The sequence below is a fragment of the Aulonocara stuartgranti genome, assembly GCF_965226115.1.
Source record: "Aulonocara stuartgranti genome assembly, chromosome: 3".
In the NCBI taxonomy this organism is placed as follows: Eukaryota; Metazoa; Chordata; class Actinopteri; order Cichliformes; family Cichlidae; genus Aulonocara; species Aulonocara stuartgranti.
In genome coordinates this window covers 8,895,553-8,921,861 of record NC_138941.1, presented here as the reverse complement: position 1 = coordinate 8,921,861, position 26,309 = coordinate 8,895,553, and the positions used below count along the sequence as shown (strand labels likewise).

At 41.0% G+C, this 26,309-nt stretch overlaps 2 protein-coding genes across 7 annotated transcripts in view; both read right to left on the bottom strand.

The window, feature by feature from the left end:
- LOC309702199 (protein NLRC3-like) overlaps positions 1 to 26,309 on the bottom strand; it is a 145,735-nt gene that overhangs the window by 29,860 nt on the left and 89,566 nt on the right. The gene's annotated exons all lie outside the window — the stretch shown is intronic.
- On the bottom strand, positions 1,822 to 25,993 carry LOC309702236 (uncharacterized protein). 6 transcript variants are annotated; one of them, XM_082526771.1, is made up of 5 exons: positions 25,755 to 25,993; positions 21,510 to 21,607; positions 8,486 to 8,591; positions 3,281 to 4,885; positions 1,822 to 2,955 (listed from the first exon to the last, which is right to left on the bottom strand). In XM_082526771.1, the coding sequence occupies exons 3-5, from the start codon at positions 8,501 to 8,503 to the stop codon at positions 2,263 to 2,265; spliced, it is 2,316 nt and encodes a 771-aa protein (XP_082382897.1). In that variant the 5' UTR covers positions 8,504 to 8,591; positions 21,510 to 21,607; positions 25,755 to 25,993; the 3' UTR covers positions 1,822 to 2,262. The 6 variants fall into 6 exon arrangements, with proteins under 6 accessions (XP_082382897.1, XP_082382896.1, XP_082382898.1 ...); XM_082526770.1 differs by lacking the exon at positions 25,755 to 25,993 and adding an exon at positions 21,811 to 21,998; XM_082526772.1 differs by lacking the exon at positions 25,755 to 25,993 and adding an exon at positions 21,811 to 21,998 and having other exon boundaries at positions 21,510 to 21,596.

Sequence of the window (26,309 nt, the reverse complement as noted above, 5' to 3'; positions counted from 1 at the left end):
TGTTTAACTGGTTTTAATTATAGTTACTTTTTGTGAACATTTGTTGCAGCATTTAAAAATACATCATTTATTTTCAAACTTTTATTTGATTTAGAGCATCATGTTTGACCAACGTAAATGTTTTAATTTCATATAAAATAACTGAAGCAGTGAACTAAATATCTGAAATCTTTCCTTCCTTAAAAGTTATAATCCTACTTAAGTTATAGTGCAAACGCTTAAGCAACAAATATACTTGATGCTAATTAATTAATATTTCCCTTTGATGTTGCAACTATGCGGTCACTTCTGTCTTTAAACAAAATAATATTTTCCAGTTACAGAAATCATAAAGTCCAAACTAAAGTGCTACTGTTGCTATATGCATTTTATATAAATCATGGATGATGGTCCTGACATGAAGGAAGAGAAAGTTACAGGTTGCATCCTTTGACTTTGTCTCCGTGCCTTTGGGCAATTTTCAGAAGGACAGATGTTTCTGTTCAATTCTTAAATCAATTTTTTCAAACACAAACACTATTTTAAAGCTTCTAGAGAGTAAAATATTAATGATAATTATAATAACAATAATAAAAACAAAAGCTCTCAGATCCATCAAACCAAGCAGCAGAAAGAACAATAACTGAAGAGAAAACTTTAACCTTGTAGACTTCATTATGTTCCAGCTGCTCTACAGACGCTGTGACCTCGAACTTAAGCAGGTCGTAACGTATGTGCAGCTCAATAACTTCATAATCAGACCCTGTGGTATTTAGGCAGCAGAACAACTAAGAATAACAACTACAAAGAATGTTTTTAGGTTTCTGTTGTACTGCAAGGTTCTGTACAGGAGAACCAAACCAAGAGCAAATATTACGTCTCATTTACACCTGAGCACGAAGAGCCATCAACATTTAGCAAATTGAATCATCTTTGTTTAGATGCAAGAAGAATCATATAGAAATGAAAAAGTAGAAATAGAAATCCAGAGCAAAGATATCCTCTAATTCAGCGTAGCACATGTGCAGCTGCTGCGATTCACGTAAGCATTCGGCTCGTCGCTGTTGCAGATTTTTCTCTCGCTGTTCTGGCTCACAGCGCTGCAAACACAAAAATAAATATCCTCAAAGGTGTGAAAGGGAGCTAATTAGTAAGAGTATTGTTACTCTCCGCAGGAATAGTCCAGCAGTAGAAATCAGTCCAATAACAAGGTGTGTAACATCTAGCAGGGTGACAGAAAAACCCAGGGTAACTTCTAAGGACCTCAACGTCTCTCTCACATTGTGTTTTTTAAACATGCTTCCATTTGTCACTTCAGTCTTTACTCTGAAATACAGGAAGAGAAATCATGGCTGAAACAATTTCTCATGAAACCAGGGGTGTGGTCCAACAGTCAGTTTGGTGAGGAAGGTTCCTAACTGAGAGAAGTGACCCAGAAGTATCTGTGTAGCAGCCACAATGAATCCAGATCATGAGCTTTATTAACTGATCAAAGTCTCTTCTTTCATCTTCTGTATCATTCAGTTTGCATTGGTAATGCCCATTATTGTAATGCTTTTTTAAGACGAGCAAAACGTTATTTCACTTTGGGTTAGCTGGGATAAGTGATGGATGGAGGAAATTTTACTTCAGCCACAGAAATCCTAAACAGGAAGGAAGAGCAGAGTTACAGTGGATCACTATCCAGCAGGGAAACAAGGTTTATTTCAATTTCTTGGCCATGAGTGAGATTTACTGAGTGGGCAAATTAGGGAGACGACACCATCAGATCCCGAGCCCTCCATGTGTTAATCAAGAGACGGCTGCTGTGCTACATCCATAAATAATGAATAAATTAGGAGCTAAAGCTGAAAGGACAGTTTATTTGTACCATCTTCACGTGAACACATTCAAGAACATCACAGATGAAGAAACATTAAAAACTTCCACACTACATAAAGCAAGAAAAATAGTTTTTCTTTCAGGTGGTTTCAGAAAAACAGAAACATCAAACAGCTCCAAGACTCTCTTTGAAAGAACTAAAAACCTTTGTTCTCATGGTCCAATCATGAGTGAACTCCCCGATGAAGCCTTGTGTGCTAAAACATGTCAGAGTTTTAAAGGTTAAACATGAGTTTCCAAAACGTTTTGCTGGAGAACAATGAACTATTTGACTGAGTTTCAATCATTTACAGACGAGCAAAACCAGGACAGAGAAAAAAGGACAAAACTGACTCAGTAAAACACAGAAAAGAAGATCCCATGTAGATCTGTATTATGTAGAAGTTCAGCCCAGCAACCAGTTCAGTTCAACACAAGTTTAAATGATTCTATCTGAACTCTGTGGAGCCTGATCTCAAGCTTTTTGAGTCTGACACAGAAACCAGAGGATCTTTCTGTGTCTTCAGATTCACTGTGATCCAGTGATGGGAGTGATTTCAGCCCTGAGTGATCGCGCTGATGTTTGCACAGAGCAGACAATGAGATGAATGTTTGGGCACATTGGTAACAGTGAAACAGTTTATTAGTAACGTGGGATCGTTTGTGTGCAGAGTATGAACTGAGATTCCTGAAGCTCTTGTCACACTGGTCACAGCTGTAGTTTCCTTCCATGTGTCCACGTTCATGCCTGTTACGATGACCTGACTGTGAGAAGCTTCTCTCACAGTGTCTGCACTTGTGTGGTTTCTCTCCTGTGTGGACTCGTTTGTGTGTTTTAAGCTTCCATGCAGTGGTGAAGGATGACCCACACTGATCACAGAGGTGCTTTTTAACCCCACTGTGAATCAGTTCATGTTGTTTTAAGTCACTTGGTGTGGTGAAGCTTCTCCCACATTCTTTGCAGTATTTCAGTTTGTCTCCAGTGTGTCTACGTTGATGTACTTTTAGGGTCTTTTGCCGACTGAAAGTTTTTCCACAGAGGTCACAATGAAAGTCTTTCCCACCACCACAGTGATGACAGGGTTGAGAACTGGATCCATCTGTGTCGCTCTGCTTCTAAACAAAGACACAAAGACAGTGTAAGTCAGTCCTTCAACATTTGTATCCTGAACGTCGCCTGAAATAAAGAGCATCTCTGCAGACGTCCAACTACATTTGACTGTTTCAGTTAACACACTCAGTTTACTGGGCTGCAATAACTACAATACTACCACCATAATACTACAGTAATACTAAAATCATAACTGAAAGGAAAATCTGAATAATCACTCAGAGCTGCTTTTCCATGCAGTAGAATTGCTAACATGCTAACACAGTTTAATGAGCAGAGTTGTTCCAAACAGTCAGGCTAAAATGACAAGATAACAATATAAATACATACCTCACAGTAGCTGCACTTGTAGAGTCTCTTTCTGGTGTGGATCTGTTGGTGTCGTCTCAGGTCATGTGGAGATTTAAAAGTCTTCTCACACAGGTCACATTGATAAGGTCTCTCCTCAGTGTGGGTAAACATGTGTCGTTGTAAGTCTGCGTCTGTTGTAAACTCTTTGCCACACTGTTCACAGCAGTACACATCATGTCTGGTGTGAATGCGTAGGTGTGTATTTCGGTACCCTCTCTGGCTGAAAGTTTTTCCACAGATGTCACAGCTGTATGCCTTAATTCCAGAGTGGGTAACTAGATGCCTCTGTAAGTGGCTACTGCGAGTAAAGGCTCTGCCACACTGATCACAGCTGTATGGCTTAATTCCAGAGTGGGTAACTAGATGACTCTGTAAGTGGCTACTTTGAGTAAAAGCTCTGCCACACTGATCACAGCTGTACGCTTTAACTCCACTGTGGATGAGTTGGTGTTGTTTTAGGGAACCCTTCAAGGAAAAAGACTTTCCACACAAGTCACAGCTGAACGGTCTCTCTCCAGTGTGGATGACCTGATGCTGTTTTAGTGAAGCCTTCTCAGTAAAACCCATCCCACACTCGTCACAGCTGTATGGCTTAGTTCCAGAGTGGGTAGCTAGATGCCTCTGTAAGTGGCTACTGCGAGTAAAAGCTCTGCCACACTGATCACAGCTGTACGCTTTAACTCCACTGTGGATGAGTTGGTGTTTTTTTAGAGAATCCTTCCAGGAAAAAGACTTTCCACACAAGTCACAGCTGAACGGTCTCTCTCCAGTGTGGATGACCTGATGCTGTTTTAGTGAAGCCCTCTCAGTAAAACCCTTCCCACACTCGTCACAGCTGTATGCCTTAATTCCAGAGTGGGTAACTAGATGACTCTGTAAGCTGCTACTGTGAGTAAAAGCTCTGCCACACTGATCACAGCTGTACGCTTTAACTCCACTGTGGACGAGTTGGTGTTGTTTTAGGTAACCCTTCAAGGAAAAAGACGTTCCACACTCGTCACAGCTGTATGCCTTAATTCCAGAGTGGGTAACTAGATGACTCTGTAAGCTGCTACTGTGAGTAAAAGCTCTGCCACACTGATCACAGCTGTATGCCTTAATTCCAGAGTGGGTAACTAGATGACTCTGTAAGCTGCTACTGTGAGTAAAAGCTCTGCCACACTGATCACAGCTGTACGCTTTAACTCCACTGTGGACGAGTTGGTGTTGTTTTAGGTAACCCTTCAAGGAAAAAGACGTTCCACACTCGTCACAGCTGTATGCCTTAATTCCAGAGTGGGTAACTAGATGACTCTGTAAGCTGCTACTGTGAGTAAAAGCTCTGCCACACTGATCACAGCTGTACGCTTTAACTCCACTGTGGATGAGTTGGTGTGTTTTTAGGGAACCCTTCAAGGAAAAAGACTTTCCACACAAGTCACAGCTGAACGGTCTCTCTCCAGTGTGGATGACCTGATGCCGTTTTAGTTTAGCCCTCACAGTAAAACCCTTCCCACACTCGTCACAGGTGTGTGTTTTCTCTCCCTTTCTTCTGTGAGGTTTGTCGGCCTCCTGAGAGCGCTGACTTCTGGCTCCATGTTGGTCCTGCAGTGACAGAGATACAAACAGAGGCAGTGAGTGAAATGCAGTCGTGGAACAAACTCAACCTTCAAACTCCATTAACACTAGTTTTAAACCTGAAGGTGGAGCGTGGCACCAAACACCTTAAAGGTCTCTTATCCCCACCTGCTGGTAGTTCTAACACATTACATCCAACCTGCTGTTAAAGATAATTCATGACTGTTCAAACACTAAAATCATACACACACACACACACACACACACACACACTTTTATAATTTAGATTATTTTGTTGTTTCCTATTACATATTTCTATAATTTGTATAGATTTATACAGAATTATTCAGTGATAATAAATCCTATGTTTGTTTATTCTAAAGGAACCCCGTTAGCTTCCACAACAGATGTTGCTCGTCTTCCGTCAAATACTCACATAAAATATTACACAATAAAGTGGATTCAAGATATCCACATAATTTCACTCTTACATCCACAGTGAGGTTTCACAATTGTTCAAATATAAGCAATCAATAATAATAATAATAATAATATCAATAACATTGAGGCACATTACACAAATTTCAAAAACAAATCATGTCTTACAATATTTACAACAACTAAAAGCTCTGTAAATCGGCTTTTAAGTGTTCATTGAAGTTTTGAATAATTCTCTAATTTTTTAAGGCAACTTATTCCACTTAAAAGTTGCTCTAAATGTAACAGTTTTACAAAACGTTACTTTTAACTCGAGCATTTACTAAATTGCAGCTTGTTGAAAACTGTGTAATATGATGATGTATTTCATCTGGATACTGCAGCTGAGCAGAATAAATGTGGTGTGTTTAACAGAATTGCTTTCTTTAGAACTACAAGTAAGCCATAGAATATTTTAGCCTGTACAGGAAGCCAAGAAAGGTTATTATGCATTTTATCAATATTAGTATAGTATGAACATCTTCACACTAATCTGGACGCCTTATTCTGGACTAACTGAAGTCTGTTAAGATCTGTCTTATTAGCTGCTGACCAAATGATTGAACAATACTCCAGATGAGACATTACTAGTGCATTAATGACATCTTTCATAATGAAGAAGTGATACACAAAGAGCATTTCATAGCCATAGCTATGCCTTGTCGGCAGAGTTATGTGACATTAGTGATGTTTGTACTTTCAGCGTTAACTTGGTTTTAAAGCCTTTAAAATATACGCCGTTCAATAGTCGACCTTAATCTGACAGAGAATGTGATGATTTTGTGGATAATTAAAGTCAGTCATATATCCACAAACACAACAAGCTGAAAGTCAGTGATGCTGCTCGGTTTGCAGTCCTGAACATCACGGCACAAGCAGGATTCACTGCACTGTTAATGTTAGCTGTGTTATATTGCTGCCTCTGTTCGGTGGTGTCGAGCCAAACGCACTTTAACGTGTGTTTGAACGAGCTGACGGTTCACTCGTTAAGCTGAAAGAAAGATGCTTTAATCACAGCAGTCACACATGTGTCCACTGCACCATCTGGAACTCTTCTTGTTTACACTCGTAATAACACAAACACTAAATCCTGCTTCTCTGGTGCTGTTGTGTAGCAGTGTGTACACCTGAGACTGTCACCTGTCTGTCTGTCCTGCACTCTCTCTCTGTTTCTTTCTCTCTGATTGTGGAATAAAAGTATGAACATGTGTTTATAAGTTACACTTGTGTTTGAATCCTGCAGCTTATCACACATTTGATTTCCATGTGTGACGACTGCAAGTGTCCAGAGTGAGGACAGACTGAGGGAGCCACTGCTGCACATCATCTGTGAGGCTTTGCAGCCCTGATGACCCACCAGGACAAACTCAGCAGTGTGTGAGGAAGAGGAGGAGGAAGAGCCAGCAGCAGCTGACAGATGGAGAGAATAGACAGACTGTTCCCTGTTTGTGAAGGACTGCTAGGAAAGTTTAACATAACTGTCTGTGCTGAATCAGTCTTATTAGGTAATGTTCAAATAATGTTATCATCCCAGTGTTTCCAGTGTGGGAGAAAGTACTCAGGGCCTTCAAGTTACACACTATGAAAGGCAGCAACAAGTTTAATGTTCAGAAACCTAAAGTCTGTATCAGCAGCAGAATGGAGCTAAAAATAAATGTTGGTTTCAGTTCTATGAAGCTTTGAGTATTTTGGATCAGTAGCTGCTGTGTTTGTTGCATCATATTGCTGTAACTGTTTATATGCTTTATATATTCTGAGCTAAGTTGATCTATAGTGTTACATCATATTCTATAAGGATGTTATGTGTTTGTAGACTTTCTGCCCAGTTTGACCCATTTAGCAGAAGTCAGCCTGTTTAAGGCTCTGATATCTATTCTGTGTGACTTAAAGCAGTTATGACATGGTCTGATTTTCTCACCCAATAAAGGAATATTTCATATATCAGTCTACTCTTCATTCTATCAGACACAGTTATCACAGCTCCTACATTTGCTTTTTACACATATATGTAAGCATTGAGCCACATTTAGTACCAACATATTAAAAGAACAATATTTGTCTCTTATATATGATACATCTGTATACACACTGTCACAGATACTTGTCTGTGAGTGAAGTGATTAATATAATAACTATAATATTGGCCATATTATATTTACATTACCACAGTGAGATGACTTTAGTCTCATGAACAACATCAGCTAATTGTTATTTACAGCTAATCTTAAACGACTGTTCAGCACAGAAATGAAGCCCAACAATCATGTTTCACAGTCCTGTGGTCTCAGCCTCAGATACTCATCAAATCACACAGAGCTCATGTAGAAACAAATGAACTAAATATGTTCTCCTTCATTTCTGTCAAACAAAGCTGTATGAAACGTTTCCAGCTGTTAGTATCATGGTTGCTAGGCAACCTGGGCAGCGCGACGGAGGCTAGACGTCCCATTTCACGAGCCTACGAGCCTCGCACTTCGGCCTTAGCGGTCTTTGAGTACGCGGCCCTTGAGGACTTTAAAGCTGCAGAACCTGAATCGGGATACAGCCATGATGATCTCCAGCCTCGTGCTCGCCAACATTCTCACCTGAGTTAAGAAGACGATCACTGAAATGGTCTCAGCAGGTCCTTTGATGACAGCAATGAAATGCAGTGGTAAGGCTTTTTGGGGATTCAGTTCGTTTTCATGGCAAAGAAGGACGATGCAGTTCATCTGATCACTCCTCATAACATTCTGGAGTGCAGGCAAAATGCTATTATAAAAACTTAAGCAGCAACTTCTCCAGGTTCCAATATTTATGCAATTCTCAAACCTTTTGGCCACGACTGTATAACCTCTTCTGAAGTTTAGTGGATATTATACATGGTTATGCTCAGGATGTGTCGGCCAGTTTCCACTGGAAACGCCTTTTGGTTAAACTGTCAGCGAGGAATTTGCATTTGCACTGTTACATTTTTATATAACTTTAATGCACATAAACAACAGCTGCTTGTTTCAGTGAAAATACATTGATGGGTTTTTAATAAAGTTGTGCAGCTGTAAAGTATTTTGTCTGCTGTCAATTCTATCGTCAGCTACATCGTTATGGCAAATGTTCAAATGTATATGGTGATAAATATCTTTGGTCATATGGTCCTGCTCTGTCGGTCACCTTCTGTGTTGAGCTCATTGTTTCCTCTGTAGTGGCTGAGCTGAGTCCAAGTAGCTGAAAATGTTCCTCTGCTGCTCCGTCAGACTCTCCTCCTCCTGCTGATCAGCTGGGACACAAAACAGCTCTTTGTTAGGCTCCACACTGCACTGAAGAGTCAAAGTGTCTCATATGTTCATCTGACAAGTAAAAGAACACATTTTTGTTTCCCGAGGTGGGCAACTTGTTGGAAACAAACACAAAAGGTTTGAGCACTGATACCTGCCATTGCTGGCATTGAAAGATCCAACGCCAGCAATGTGGATTGTCAAGACTCAAACCAATCATCAAGCAAAGACAACAGGGATCAGTTGTTTCTCTTTATTTAGCATTCACAGCATTTGTAGTTGCCTTCTGTGCAGGGGAAGTCCACGCACACTGTGTGGTACCGCCATCCGCAGAAGGTGCATTCAACCTCTGTAAGAGAAACGAGATTGTCTGAGACTGAAATGATATTCACTAAAGAAGTGGTGATTTGTAAAACTTCACATTTTGATCCGGGACGTACTCTGCATGAAAACAAGCGCTCACTCTTCCTGCTCAACAAATGACAAGGGCGGAGCCTTATACCACGTGATACAGAAGCTGTGCCGTGTGATGCTAAAATTAGCAGGGAAACAACAACGGAGAGCACGTCAGGGACTGTGCAAAACGAGGGATTTAGGAAAAGGAAGAGAGAGAGCAAGCAAGAGAGAGAAATAAAAGAGCAGGAGAGAGAGATGGAAGAGCAAGAGAGAGAGATGGAAGAGCAAGAGAGAGAGATGGAAGAGCAAGAGAGAGAGATGGAAGAGCAAGAGAGAGAGATGGAAGAGCAAGAGAGAGAGAGATGGAAGAGCAGGAGAGAGAGATAGAAGAGCAGGAGAGAGAGATGGAAGAGCAGGAGAGAGAGAGCCAGGGCATCGATTACTTTGCTCGCCCTGAACCTGCCATATTACAGGCCTTCTTAGATTACCACCCACAGCAGAACAGTAGCAGTGCAGTTGTGATGAGGGTGTTCAGCTGTAAAGATGGCACCAACAGGAAGTGGCTTACTTATTGCAAAGAACACCATTTATTGTTCTGCTTTGTGTGTCTGGCATTTGCAAGGCTGACTGACACCAGCACATTTATAACAGGCATGAGTGACTGGCGACATATACATCTGCGCACAGAGGAGCATGAAAAGAGCAATACACACCAGACCTGTGCTGAAGCTTTTTTCTTAAGGTGCTCAAAAGGCAACATCAGGAGCTTGTTTGCTGGCAGTCAGTTGTCAGCTCACAGAGCACAAGTGAAAAAGAGACGGCAAGTTTTAGAGCGTATAGTGGATGTGATCAAAGTACTTGGGAAGAGGGGACTCAGCTATAGGCATGTGGAGAATGAGGCTGCATACACTTTAGGTGATAACACCATCGATCATGGTAACTTTCTGGAACTGATTGTGTTATTAGGCAAGTATGATATGTGCCTTGGAGAACATTTGAATGACTGCATTGAAAAAAAGCAAGAAGTTGCATCAGACCAGTGGATCAAGAGGTAGAGGATCTCTCATCACCCTACTCTCCAAAACAACTGTCAACTCAGTGATTGATGCACTTGGCCATCTCCTTCAAGAGAGCATCGCCAGTGATGTCCAGAAAGCTGGGATGTTTTCTGTTCAGCTAGACACAACCCAAGACATCACAGGTTATGCTCAGTGTTCAGTAATCATCAGGTATGTTACTGAGTCTGTGCAGGAGAGGCTTGTCTCCATAGTGAGGTGCGAAGCATCCACGGGGCAGTACTTTGTAAACTTGCTTTCCGGAGTTTTAGAGCATCTGAATCTAGACAAGGCCATGTGCATTGGGAATGCAACAGATGGTGCTTCAAATATGCAGGGCCAGTACAAAGGCTTTTCAGCACTCATGACTGCCCAGTCTCCAACTCATGTGCATGTGTGGTGCTATGCACACATACTTAATCTTGTGATTGCTGACACAACACAAAGTGTCATTGAAAGTGGATCACTCTTTAATTTACTTAATGACATAGCTGTGTTCATCAAGGAGTCCTATCACAGGCTTAATCTGTGGGAGAAACAAACCGAAAACACAAGACACAGACGCCTCAGTCCAATAGGTGAGACATGGTGGTGGGCCAAGCATGATGCCCTCCAGAAAATCTTTGGACATTTTGGAAAACCAGATGATGGCCTCTTCGTTGATGTAGTGCTGACGATGGAAGCCATTGAAAAGAGGGAGAAAGAAAAGCCAGCTGTTTGTGCCAAAGCACGAGGCTTTAAAGAGTGTCTCTTGAAGCATGAAACTGTGTTAACAGCACAGATATTTCTTAGAGTGTTTGAGCAAACAACTCCTGGGTGTGTGTTAACACACACGAAACTCTGGCTGATTGGGTCCCACACCCAATTTCACACCTTGGCTCAGGTGATTAGAGGATCATCAGGGGGTCCTTTTGTCCCTCTGTGGGGGTCACGGGGTCACTCCCACTAGGTTTATATCTGGGACTCTCCACCATTTGACCTTAGAACTGAAGAAGCTTCTCGGATGAGAGGTGAAACGTCTTCAAGCAACTTAAAGAAGTCCAGACGCTTTTCTTTGCAAGCTCCTTTGACTACGATGACCTGGATGACTGAGAACCTTCACAGACATATGATAACTGGAGTGTGCAGCGTTTCCATGAGCAGTTTTCCTGCATCTTGACTCATGTGTGTGGAGTGTTCATAGCATCAGCATCATGTTTTTGTTTATTTGTTTTGTTGGGTTGAAAATAATTAAATAAACGTGTGATCATGCCTATGGATCACCATGGCACATATCACCAGCCATATGATTTATTTATGCAGATGACAAAGTGAGTGTGAATGTGTCTGACATCACAGTGTTTTTGTGCACTGTGCAAAAGTAATTGCCTCTGATTGTGAGTGAGAGCAGTGATTTTGCGGATCACAAGCTATTGTAAAGGGAAAAAAAAGAGTGAAAAAGAGACAAATTACATTGTAGACGAAGAAAAATAATCATAGGAAAAAGGTTTTGTGTTGATCAGCCGAAAAACAACTACAATGTCATTTTCTGCTTTTAAGAAAGGATTGTTCACACAAACACACACAGAGAGAGAGATGTGTTGATTAAGCAGTGATGATGATAATGAACATGTCTTAGTTTGTCACTTTCAGGTGAAAAGCAGACCTGAATCAATTTTCCACATGCAGCGGTCGGAAGAAAGTTATAGTTTAACATCATTGGAAACGTTCAGGCCAAGTTTCTGGCTGACTTATTTACAGCACCATGTGTTTCTCAACCTCACAAGCAAGCTCACACCTCCCTGAAGACAAGGAATGCAGCTCCAAAGCAATAACATGGCAGATAAAGAGACAGCAGCAAAGTCCTGAACAAAAAGTCCCAGTGAGCAGCAGCAATGTGGACAAACAGCACCAGAGAAGAAGAGCAAACCCATCATCCTGACTGATCGGATGAATGGCACTGTGTTTCCAACAAGCTGCAACTTCACTATGCATGTGAAGAAAACTTTTGAGGAGAACTGAGGAGACTGTTGGAGTTTGACATTTGCCACCTGTGGAGTAAAATGGCAAGAAGAGACAGTGGAACACAGGACAAAGCTGAAGGAGAACTGCCGGCTGTGGACTGTTGAAAGTGGGAGAGGACAACAGAGTGAGAGTAAGTGGAAACACAGAGGAATGCTGTTATTAAATGTGGGAAATCAAAATTTGGGTTAGCAAACCTGGGGAAAAGAAAACTGACTGCTTAAGTTGGAAAATTGAGACGGAGTCTGAAACAAATAGAAACATACAAAATCACACAAACAAGCAGAACATGCATTAACCCTACTAACAATTCCAAACACAAAATGACTCATGAAGACTCATAGCACATTAGTTAAGAAATGATTAAATAATAGCAGAGAAGTGTGTAGGAAAGGCAGCTTTAAGAACATGCCCTGCTGGAGATGCAGCTCCACAGACATGCATTAGACCTGCCTAATAACACAAACACCCATGCAATGAAAATTAGCTTATCTTTCATCAGTGTTAAAATAGTGTCAATTTAGCAGACACTTGTTATCAAATACTGAATTTATCCTAAAGAAAAAAAAATTGACTCTCTAGGTTGCAGGACAACAATTTAACCTTTGTGGGGAAAAAAAGATCCTGGTTTGACCAACCAGTGATCAGACAATAAATTTAGTGTTAAAATGGTAAATTGGGAGAAGCTTCCTGCTTGATTAATGCAGCAAGTAATTTACTGTATGAGGGAAATTCTATTTTTGTGATACTATTTTGAACATGCTTTCCTGTTGTCCTGTCAACTTAGTGGGTTAATAGCTGATATGCAAATTAGTTGATCGGTTTTAGATTAATGAAAGGTGACTGAATTCTAGCACGAGTGAATGAGATGTGTTGGAGTTGTTGTGTTGAGTGGAGACTCTAAAACACTGAGTTTCCTGCTTTGATGTGCGAGTGAATTCTGTATCAAGATACACAACTCTGAATACGTCAGAACAAACTTCTTTTATGAAGTGCATGACAGCATGTCACATGTTTTATGATGAAGGGAAAAGGAAAATTGAATACAATAGATCTGTGGCCTAAATGAGTGAAGAGCACAGACCTGGTGATTAAACTCATAGCTAATAAGACATTAGGGTTATGTTGTGTGTTGTGCAGCTGATGGTTGGTTTGGAGTGAATCTAGCTGATGATTTTTCTTCTGTTGTGAAGTCGAGCCTGCCGATTAGTATGATGGTATGATGAACCATGCTAATGGTATGATTTACCCTCCTGAGATGAGGAGTTTGTGTCATGACTTAACAAGGCCTTTTTATTTTGATACTTTCACAGTGCACTGAAAGTTTTGTTTGATAATCTGTTATTTTTCATTTTATCTTTTGAACAGGCACTGATTTTGTTTGTCTATTTCTTTTCTTTAAGCAGATCTGCACGTCAGAAATTAAAAGTGCTATACGACCTGTCGAGAACGCCGTTACAAGTGAGGTTTCTCCACATTAAAATGGGCTCAGGAGAAAGCCACTTATTTGGGCCAATTATTAAATGAATGTCCCAGCCTAAACCGGATTCAGCAAGGTAATCCGATCTAGAAGTTCTTTTTCTTTTTGAAATGACGTCATTTTGCTGGAAGTGGAAACTAAATGCGACGACAGGTTCCACTATCAGCAAAGAATGAATGAATGAATGGAAATAAAGAACAAACTGACTGACTGGTAAAAGCTGACAGGACATGACCACGACTCAAGGTTAACCTCCACCTAGACAGGACAAAAAGGTGGATGAATTTATGTGTTTTTTTTGTTACAGGAGCAGAAAGATGACAGCAACATTCGCGGTTGCATGACGATTTAATCTTTTAAATGCCATTTTTTCTGTCTGTGAATTTACTATGTGTGTGTCATTCACTAACTTGTGTTGCTCACAGACATTACTGTGAGAAAGTGTACACACCTGCGCAGCGCTAACATTTACATTTCTTTTTACAGCAGATGATTAATCATGTGTTTGATCATGTGATTTATAAGAGGATTAGTTAATGTTTTCCTACTACAGGATTTCTGGGTTTATATGTGACTGTCATTCTTTCCACAGCTAGGGTTGGCTACCTTTATGGTGTTTTTATGGTACCTCTGGAACCTGTTGACCTGTGTCTGACCTCCGTCTGACCACAGTCAATGTGTATTGCTAATGTTTGTTTCTTTGAGAATGCTGTGGAGGATTCGGCAGAAGCGGACAAGTGACATGAGTAAAACAAATATGAGGTTACTGTGTTTCTGGGAAAGTTGAATATGGGCTCTTAGCTGGCCACTTTGAGCCCATAGGGATATATGAGTGGAGTGAATTTGCTTAAGAGAAGTCACTGATTACATTAATGTTAACTGAGCACATGGGATGATCCATGTCTGAGGCAAATTAGGGAAATAATTGTAGTTTCCCGATTTGAGAAAACCTGCACATGACACTTGTCTTGCTGATGTTGAATGCTTATTACTCTTCTGATATATTGTTTATAAGAGTGAAGTTGATTTTATTGTATGCAGGCTCCTGGTGGAGCCAGTTTTTAAGACAGGGATCCTGGTTTGGTGAGTTGACGCATGGTTGTCCATGCGTCAAGAAGTGGGGTCCAGAATTAACATTAAACAATGTTTACTATTATTGTTGCAGTGATTTGTGTGATTAGCTGTTTATTTACAAGTATTAAATCTATGCAAGTGGTGCACCCATGTTCAGATGAGGCTTTGATGGCCTATTAGTGAAGTTCACTGAACTAAAGAATGTGGTTTGATGATTGTTGACATGCTCTCCAAATAGAAGTCTTTCTGAAATACAGGTGCAGCAGTGAGAAGCGAGAAATATTCCAGGCATAGCCCAGGCAGTGGTTGAGGACAAAGGTCAAGCTGTTTGGGGCCCAGCATGAGATCAGACCTTGGAGCCACAGCAAGGACCATGAAACTGCCTGCAAAATAGTGGAGAGACCCTCCTGGATTTATCAGAGCCACTGCAAAGAGGTCGAGGTCCCAGGAAACCCCAGCACCCTCAAGACAGCACAATAGAGAAATCTCACACTTGGTTGTTTCGGTGGTGAGGGGGGAGTGCTGATTGAGCCCCCGTAGGGTAAGCTCGCACTTCAACCTCCAGCCTCTGATCAACTCTAGGGCAACCAAGTGCCAGGCGTGACAGCTGAATCAGCTGAACCAGGAGGAAGGCAGAGAAGCTGAGTGTTTTGAGACAGATCCAGCAGGCCCAAAATCAGGACTATCCATGACGAGAAGGAGTGCCTGAGAGGATCGTCCACAGGATGGGAGCTGAGGCCAGGAGAGAGACTTCAGGAGGATCAGAGATCATCTTCAGCAGCGTTGGGACAGGAAAACTCGAGGGATGACGGGAGCGTGCCAGGCTCCATCGACAGCGCAGAAGGAGTTCGAGGATGACATCATGATTCTGTGAAAAGCACAGGAACCAGAAGCTATGGTGGTGATGACAGCAGTTTCCTATGAACATCACCTAATGCTGTGCCACTGTACTGTGAATACGATGATACCCTGAAGACTGCTGGGATCACAACAGCAGTAAGATAACGGAACCCTGCACCCTTTCCACAGAGGTGTTTCTCTGCAGAGCGTGGACAATGAAGGAGTCACAATATCCCCCTCACAGGACGAAGGCTTGAATGAGGTGATGGGGGTTGGTAGAGGCCATAAAACTAGAGTGCTGAGAGGTCTGCAGCTTTGGAAATAGCTGAGACCCATGTTGACAAACAACAAAACTAACTAGTATGTTTGAATGTTTATTCTACATACATTCGGACTCTGGTCCTATGGACAGTGATGGAAACAACTGGAAGAGACATTCATGACGCCCTGCAGAACTCAAACCACTCTGCAGAGAGACATGTGATTTGCACACCCAGAGAAAACACCACCAAGCTGAGATGGTTTTGAAAATGTTACTTTCTTATTTTCACTATTAAATTAACAATTTCTTTGTTTGCTTGTAGGATGCAGTTTGCCATGAGATGAGATCACTGAATGGGATAACTAGGGATGGGTATCGTTTAGATTTTATCCGATACCGGTGCCAAATCGGTACTTTTGAAACGGTGCCGGTGCTCAAACGGTGCCCGAACCGGTGCTTAAAGAATGGAGAACACAAAATTGGTCCAAAAACCTCTCATGTTCAGCTGGTTTTTTGTAAAAAGATAACAATGTTAGCCTTTTCTGCAGCTATGGGGCATATATGGTATCACTCTTAGCTGGAAGCAGTGCTTAAACAATGGAAAAAATACAAACTTTGTCCAAAAACCTCTCATATTTAGCTGTTTTCCACTTTTTCTTTGGTCGTTTTAGCTTTTTTGGCCAGGGTGAAGGGAGCATCTGCCATCAAACAAGAAGACAGCCGCATGTAGCTATGATGATGTTTGCTAGTTCACCTTACATGCATTAATGTAATAACGTGGTTAGCCTACTCAATGTAAATTACACACGAACAACATTAAGCTACTCATGCAGAGAAGAACGGCTGCTGCTGCCATCCAATACGGCGCATTTCTCGGCTTTAAAAAAAAAAAAACGCTATGCGTCGCCAGGTGTTTCATCGGATTCGAGGTGTTACCTCCTTTGACAGCATCACAGTATCAGCTTAAAGCACTTGTTGCTGCTGAGTTTGCATATTTTGCTGTGAAGTACAGCCAGACTTTTGACCGCTTTGCCTTGGGCATTTTTAATCTGTAGCTCTGCATAAAAGAACGTACGTACCTGGACCCGCCTACTATCCTCGGAAACGTAAAATGATTGGCTAGAAGTGTATCACAGCTCAGGAAAAAAAAGCACCGAAATAAAGCACCGAAATGTGCGCTGCTTTTCGGTCTGGTTACTACCGTTTATGTCAGAACCGGTGCCATCATGGCACCGGACACCGGTACCCATCCCTAGGGATAACCGCTAATACATTTGTTAAACTGTGTATTTTTTCAGTAATTTAGGGTGATTTGACATATGCTGAATATAACAATGTTTGCATTGAACCTGTCAGACATGAGGTATTCGTAACTGGGGACTTTTCAAGCATAAACGTCAATAAGGGGGGAATGTTAGATTTTGTATTGTTGATTGTCATTTATGCTTAGAAACATTTACTCATATATGCTTAGAAGTATATAATCATTGGTAGATTGAAAGGATGTCTCATCCTAAAAGAGGTCTGTATTAACTCTGTGTAGAGGGGGGTGCATACATTCCTCTGCACAGTGTCCTGGCATGGATCACACTCCCTAGGAGAGTTTATCTTTGATTTATGGTATAGCAAGCACACGTATATCTGTTTAAGTATAAGAGCCTTTTGTTAGATGGACCCAGACGTCCTGGCACCAGCTAACACCAGAGTCTTCACAGGGTCACATCTTGACCCCACACAGATCTCTCACACACACACAAATCACACACCCACATACACACACACACCCACATACACAGGCAAGGTACTCTTTGTTTGTATGTAGACGTCATATGTTAATGAACTTATGCATATTCATGTAACCTCAATAAAAGAACAGTGGTACGGGAGAACGGACGAGAGCAACTGGGGTTAAGCGAAGGGACGGCGCTTTGTCCGGTTTTCTCCCGTGCACGAGAAACATGAAGAAGCTTGCCTACTTGTGTCTTGCTTTGCAGTGTAATTATATTGTCTCCAACGTTCCAGCGGATGGGTTCAAGCTACAAACCTATCATAGGTAACGAGGTAAGTTCCATGTCTGAGTCAGAGTCGTCTGGGCAGTGTGCCATTGCGATTTCAAAAAAATTAAGCCGCTCCAGGGCACAGCGCAGTTATTGATATAGCAGTAAAAGAGTCAGTTAGGTCAGACTAGAAAGACAAAACTGCAAAAATGCGTTCAAGATTAAATTTAGAAAAACCACATATAAAATTTCGCCCAACAACTGAAATTAGACTGGAGTGATCAGAACCATGTTATTACAATAGCATGTCTGCAACACTAGAGCTCAATGCAAGATTAGTTTTAAGTCGTTTCGTTATACTGAGCCGAAGACCAGCACCAACGGTTGTAGTCGGCCAAGCTATCACTTACATGTGCTACAGTCAGTCTCAGCAGAGGGAAAGGGGAATGAAAAGCCAGCAGAAATGTTCATGTCCAGTCTCTCCACAGAAGAATTAATCCTTAGAAGACGAAACCAACAACAAATAACAAATCCACGGAGTCCATTCGCGTCGCGGAGTCAGCTTCTCTCTTTTTCTTTCTCCTAAGCGGAGCAGCGGCACACCACGGTATCCAGAAATTAGTTGGGTCCCACCTGAGCTGAGGCTGCGGCCATGGCTGGAGAAAACGTCTGAGCGTCCGCAAAACTGGGGGGATTTCCGAGACAGTTCACGTGCTAGAAGAGAAGAATCCTCGGCGGTAGGGCTGGGCGATATGACCCAAAATTCATATCTCGATATTTTTTTTTAAAAGCCATAAAGTAAGAACAAAATGAGAGTTCTTAGTCAAAGCTGTGTCCCAGATGTCACACAGGCACTTTTATTAACATAGAGCAGATGTACATAAAATTTACTCAAAAATAAATTATGAGCATTTATTAAATAATAATGCTCCATAAATAAAAGAAAACAATGTTGTTTTTGTGCATAACAAAAAGCTCACAATTGTGCAGTCAAAATGTAAACTAAAAGACACTGAGCATAGTAACAAAGACAGATTTCACAGCTGCTCTGTTCCCAACTTCTACTCTGTGACTGACAGAATTGAGTTTGAAATCCTCTTCGTAACCACGTCTCTGAACAGGTGCCATTTATGGTCCTTATACACAGTAGGGTAATATTACGTTGAAGCACAGTACGTATCACTCCGCGAAGGCTCCTCGGTAGCCGTAATGCGCCGACAAACTATCAAGCGGTGCAGCACCGTAGTTTACCAAAGTCGTAATAAAACATTTTTGACAGATTGCTGAGCGCTGTGTACCACATAAAATCGGTTCACGGCCATCAAACACAACCAGAATTCATACATAAGGTGCGCTGTCAACTTTTGAGAAAATGCAAGGATTTTAGGGTTAGCGCGGTTAGCTCGTTAGCATGGTTAGCTCGTTAACACGTTGACGCCGTCCAGCCCCACTCACTGGTCGATGTGCAGTAACTCGTTAACGGAGATTTGCCGTGTCCATCTTGTCGCTGCCTGCACGTGAAGCAATGGGGGAGGAGGGGGAGTTGTCTTCAGTGAAGGCGAGGCGGAGTAACGTTGCGTAGAGACAAAAGTGGACGAAAGAGAAGCAAACTTGCGGCTCCACAACTATAGTTATAACGTAACATAGACTATATCGATATAAAGGATATTGTCACATCTTATATCTCGTATAAAAATATATCGATATGTTTTAAAAACTCGATATATCGCCCAGCTCTACTCGGCGGGATGCAAAAATCGTCTGAAGTCCAAGGGGAAAAAGTTCGGGCGCCAGTTGTAACGTGCAGTGGAGATGAAGCCAGCCGCGGAGGTGTGCAGGTGGATAGCGAATGAGCAACAGCTTCTGACTTTCCAAAAAGTACTCATTTATTTACAATATCAAAAATAAAAGTGCTACCTCTACCACACATTACTAAAGAGCACACTAGTCCGCGTACACACGGGAGCATCCATTACAGGAGGAGTGCGAAGAAGAACAAAAAGGGGGTGACACCAGTCGTGAGACAGGAGGCGCCGCCATGTGGTGATACACTGCATTACAATAGCAACTGTTACAATATAAATATTGTTCTGAGAGGCTTTTTATTGGTTGAGTCTGAAATTGATTGTATGTACAATTCATATCCTTATAAAACGGCAGAAATATGGTGTTTTATTAATAAACTTACATTCATGGCAGTGGCGTGTCTAGAAAATTTTTGTTGGGGGGGCCAGGTAGGGGCACAGATTTGGAGAAGGGTGGCAGATGTAATTGGCAGATAATGTTTAAAAAAAAATTCTACCAACCATTAACCATAATTCAATAATCCTGTAAACCTAATAACCGAATGCGCTTTTAACTCTTATTAGAATGAGATTTTAACCACTCCGGTGCAAAGTTTTTAGATACTGCGTTGATAAAGTACAAGAGATACAATCAGTGCTTTGTCAGTGTTTACTCAGCATTCAAGGACAGCAATATTTGCATAGTGTTTTTACTGACATATAGTGCACATATGTTTTGGGCAAAAACATTTTTTAATATTAAAATACGAACATTTGTAGCAAACAATTGACAAATTAGCCAATGCCAATGCAAAACTTTATCTGCCTGTTAAAAAAAGAAGATAATCTTCTCACAAACTGGTGTTTGATTTTGAAACAGGGAAAAAGTGGGGAAACAACTGAAAAGACTAATATTTGAATAAAACCTGAAAGCAAGTAAATACTTTCTTTGCTTCCTTATGGTAAACTTTGGTAATATTGATAAAGAACAACACTGGCTGATGATGAAATACAGTCAGCTGGCATGGTGACACTGCCAGTATTAACCTGCAGGGCTGGACCGGTACAGAAAATCGGGCATTTTGACTAGAGTCCGGCCCACCAGGTATTAAAGCCATAAAGCCTTTGAATGAAAACAAATGCTGTTGTGACAGTGATGTACAGTTTTGTTGGTATATGTATGATTTCTATACATTTTACGTCAGATAAAAACTTTGGTTGTAAGATTTAGATAATTATTTAATAAAAGCTAGATATTTTAAATGAGAATAAGAAAGAAAAGTATTTCTTTGTGCCCCCTTTCCCTGTTAATGCCCTACCTGCCCCCTGGCAAAAATTTGCTAGATCCACCCCTGCACAGTTACCAGCTGTCAGCTACATAAAAAAGGATCCTGGTGTTGTTTGTCTCTCAGAAACAGTTCATAACTTCCCTTCAACTCATTCATGTGACCTAAAAGGTAAACCTGTTTCTCCATCACCTGTTCAGCTCTGATGGTTCAGTAAGGACATCTCCTGGTTTCATCTTCATGTTTCCCTCTCACCACATATACACAAACCGACATCATGACCAGCAAAGTGGGCGATAAATAAATGAGAGAGAAAAGCCAATCAGCTGATCATTGATCAGTTTCATGATTGAAGTAGCAGCAGGAGAGAGAGGGTGAGAGAATGAGAGAAGAAGAGGCAGCTGTGCAGCGTAAAGACAGAATAACTCCAGCTTTGTGTCTTTTTCCATTCTAGCTAAAGTCCGGGACAAACTGCGTCTCTTCTCAGCTCAATACGAAACGTGTAATATTTTCTCTGAATGAGGGACCATTCCATTTTTTTAAGGAGCCGTTGGCATGAATAAAATAAAGTTCACTATCAGTAACATCATAGCACCCACCCAGCTGTATAAAAACTCCATCAAGCTGGCTAGAACGCAGTACGAGTTATTGCAACTGAGGGTAAAAAGTCAGCACAACGAAAATAAACTCCACCTAAACTTAGTTTATATCTGACCCAGATAGACTGCAGGTCATAACTTCTTACCTGAAGTTCAGTTCACCTGACACTCGGACTGGTGGCCGCCTCGGGGCTCTCCTCCTGCCTCCCCTTCCCTCATCCACCTGCTGGCCTCTGTGGAAGCCCTGCCATAGCCACCACCAAACCACTGAGTTATTTTTACACATCGACCTGCATCTTATAACTCATAACTCTTATGTTAGCTGCCCTCAGTAGCATACTGTCTGAAATATTCGACGGCTGCAAAAATTCTTTAAGTGTTATTTTTTTCCTTGGGATTCTAATTTCACTGAAGTTTACTAAACTCAACAAACTTAATATTACTTACCGGGACATTTATTCTGTCCTCATTTTCTTTCACCGAAAAATTGTTTCCTGCAGTGTTGTCCTTCGTGCTTGGCTCGCCTACCTTTGCTAACGTGATGCGCATAGCGCAGAAGCCGATGCTGCATTCACTTAGACTCGGATATCTGAGCTTCACCGTGAAAACATAATCGTACATTTGATATTTGATTGAATTTTATTGTTTTACCTTTGGGGTGGCACCTGGGGTGGCCAGTCTGGTTGGGGGGGGTGGCCTGTGCCCCCCCAGGCCACCCCGCTGGACACGCCATTGATTTATGGATATAAAATAGCTAAAAGTATTAACATGCCTCAGAGAAATCACTAATAACACTAAGGGCTGGATGGATTTGATTTGCATTCTTCAAGAAGAGTGTGGTGTCATCAGCTAGCTGGCTGATGATGAGCTCCTTATCAGCTGTGCTGATTCCTTGTATAACAGGTCAAATCTCGGGGTGGAGTCTTAATCATTTTAATTGAGCTATTGCCATTTGTGTACAAGGTTTTGATAGCTTTACAGAAAAATGCCAAATTTTTCCAAAGACTGGAAAATAAATTGATGTTCAATTGTATCAAAAGCCTTTTAAAAATCCAGGAAGAGAATGAAGCTATAGTCAGATACCAAATCAGAGTAATCAAGTAGATCTAAAACCAGTCTCATGTTCTTAGAAAGGTGTCTGTTTCTCATAAAGCCTGATTGTGTCTCATCGATAATTGTGTCCAAGAACTCTTTCATTCTGTTAGCAAGTACTAAAGCCATAATCTCATAGTCATCATTGAGCAGACAGATGGGTCTCCAATTATCAATAAGAAGTAAGTCTTTGTTTGGCTTTGGAATAAGTGTTATGAGACCCTGAGTAAGAGTAGGAGGGAGGATGTTATTCTCTACACTTCCTATGAAAAAGATTCATAAAACTCTGCAGTTAAACCATCTGTGCCGGGAGATTTGTTGGCCTTAAGTGCAGAAATAGGATTACAAACGTCCTCCACAGTCAGAGGGCTGTCACAGTGACTTCTATCTTCCACAACAATAGTTTTTAGGTTTTTAATATTATTGAGAAACAGCGTTGAGACATATATATATATATATATATATATATATATATATATATATATATATATATATATATATATATATATATATTCTACTTTTCTAAATGACTGACTATTTCAATGGAGAACCTAAATGACACGGACCCGTGTTTATTATTACATATCTCTATTTTGAATGTGACAAGTCTATCATTGCCTGTTATTCATAGGCATTAACAGAGTTTTTGGCCTTTTTTCCCTCTATAAAAGTTAATTGACTCTTTACAGTGGCCTGCTATGGTTCATAATAACATGTTCAGTCATGAGTGAAATCAAAGCTTTTCTTCACTTTAGCATTTAACATTCCCAACAATATAATGTGATACCTTAATTAAAACACAGCTAATAAAACACAATTTTCTTAATGCAAACATCAGTGACTCAACATTAGCAACCAAAGGGTTCAGTCTGCAGCTCACACTCATGTGAAGCTACAGCCTCCCCCTTTAGTCTCTGTCATCCTTCTGCTCCTGCAACAACAAAGCAAGACAAAACCTCCACCCTTCTTCTACAGGCTGGGTGAATTGTTGTGGACATTCACTAATCCTAAAGTCGGCACCGTTTTTGTCTCAGTATCAAGTCAGTTAAACTTTTAGTCGTCAGTCCATCACAGTCCAGTCACATGCATACATCCACACACATTCATACCAGATATTGCTGATAATGGAGTCTCACGCGCAGCCTATTCGAGCCTCCATCACCAGCAAGATGACGTCATCATTTTAAAGGAAAACAGCTCCTTGTTTTTGGACTGGATTGACTCGCTGCAATCCTTTTAGGCTCAGGACTTCTCATGTGATCAATGTCCCATATAAGTGAATTTCTCCCAAGCTCATTATAATCATGGAGAAAAACACTTTGCCACTGTTTCCAGTAAGAATATTTTATAGCGCTTTAAAGTTCAACCTCTCAGGTCTGGATTAAAGAGCTGATTTGTTAAATCGGGAACTCACAAAATACCAAAATATCACCAGCGGTGGATCACACCTCTCAGATGTTCTTATCTCAGTGCACTGTAACAAAAGCACAAACAAACGCAACCAATAAAATACTAATAAAGTAACAAATACTGGGGCCCATTGCAAACATGTCCAAGCATAAAACCATCTTTCTCTCTCTTAGAGAAAGAAAACAATCCAAACCTCACTGATAAAATCAACCTAGTGTCAAGCAAAACCCAAAAATCAACCAAAACTTCACCAGAAAGTTTTCCTCCCTCCCGGGACAATATTGTGCAGGAATACAGGCACCGTAACTCCTTTTGCACTGACAAAAACATGTTGGATTGACTTGATTCAATAGTGGACACTGGTTGCACACAAAGGTTTTGCTTTGGCAGAAACTTAAACAACTGAGTTAAATCAACACAACCTTTTCATATTCAGTAAACCTGCATGTTGTGTTCATAAAACACGATTGAAACATGTTCAGATGGAGTAAGTTGAGCTCCTGGAACATTTTAATCCTTCAATTGAAATTGAATGGGTCTACAACAACTACCATCCTCCTATCTCTATCCTGGTTGCAGCAGGGCTGGGAAATAACCCTGAAGTGATAGGTTACCAGGCAGGGTACACCCTGGACAGCTCACCAGTCTATCAGATAGAAACACACAGCCGTTTACATTCATGGATAATTTAGCCCAGGACCTTCTTACTGTGGAGCAACAGCACTAACCAGCATGCCAACAATGGAGGAAATACAGGAAAGCTATGATTTCCTGTATTTGAGGCAGAATTATTTTGTTCTTGCCCTTGACAGGTTAATCCACAATAAATAGCAACAGCATGCATGTGGTGTGTGTGTCGTTGTCTGCCTCTTATAACTCCAGTGATTTTCCTGTAGTTTGAAATCTTATGCGGTGTTGACACAATAATTTGTTGTAAACCAGGAAATTCCCAACTGTGGTAGAAAGCACAGCTTAGCCTTAGCAAATGTTCAAAGAAAAGTCGTCACTTCCTGATTTCTGCTTCACTGATAAATATTGTCACACTGGGGTTTTTGCAAATGATATCAGTGAGCACTGTGTGGCAGCTGGAGTCAGACAACTGAAGCTCCCACAATCAAGACCACAAACAGCTTTCAAAGGAGATTTGAAGCTTTTCTGGCAGCAAGCTTCATGATTTATGGGACTGGAACTGGAACAGAAACTACCTGATCACCAATGGTGAGCTGGCATGGAATTATTTTTATGACATTTTATCAAAGTTATAAATAAGCGTGCCCATTAACACATAGTGAGTGAGCATGTTGTCTTCCCACGCAGTGAACAGCGGACGCTAATGTTTTTGTCACTTTTTACAGAGTCAAACTCAAAGTAAGGTCAGTGCTTCCACGCTTTAAACGCTGCACGCTCACACTCTCTCCACACTCGATAGATTATCCATTGTTCATCTGCACACAGCTGCGGTTTTAGTAACGCAGCGTGCTTACGGGAAAGTAACAGTAATCTAATTACCTTTTTTGCAATAGTAATCCCTCACTTTACTCGTTTCTTGAAAAAGTAATCGGATTACTGCCCATCTCTGGTTGGAGCTGTGCACTTGTGGGTTCCACCTTGTGTACACGTTTATCTTTGCTGTGTGTACTTGTACCTCTGAGTGGAAGCTGAACTCTTGAGTTCGAGTATCGAAGCATCAGCTGTGACGTTAAAGTCCAAACAGCTCGTTCATTTGACGTGCAAATGAACGAAGGTAACGCCGTTTTCATGTGGATGTGTCACTGAGACACTTTCCACATCCACAGCTCACAAAATGGGAAAACTATAGAAGTATAACAACGAAGAAGTTACTATGTTACGGGTCCCAAGGATGAAGACCTCGATGACAAATATGTTACCTGTAAAAGCAGGTGAAGAGCAGAGTAAGGAAGACACGATGCGTCTCTGCTTTCCTCCAGAACGTGTCTGAGTCTGATTTATTTCACACAAATAAATGCTATAAAACACTAAACATGAGCTTTCAATATACTGTTCAGCTGGTTCCTCATTCACATCAATTACATTTACTTATTTCACAACATCAGTGAAATATACTCTTTTTAACTGGTTCAGTTTCTCAAGTTCACACTTCTTTCCATAACAGCTACATCCTTTTATCATATCAATAAACACATCACATTGTCTTCTGCAGTGTCTTACTGGCTAAACAGTTCTATTCAATAACAGCATTGGTAAATACATTACATTTGTTCCCTCCAGTAATTTACTGGCAAAATCACTATTTAGTGCATCATGAAACACAGCTTGTTGAATCAACCCATGAATGCCTCTGTTAGCTACACAGAGTTGCTCAGAGTGCTTGTGTTACACTAGCTAATCTACTCAGTCACTTTAACAGAACTATTAACATTCACATCTCACAGAACTGATTTGATTGGAGCATTACAACACGT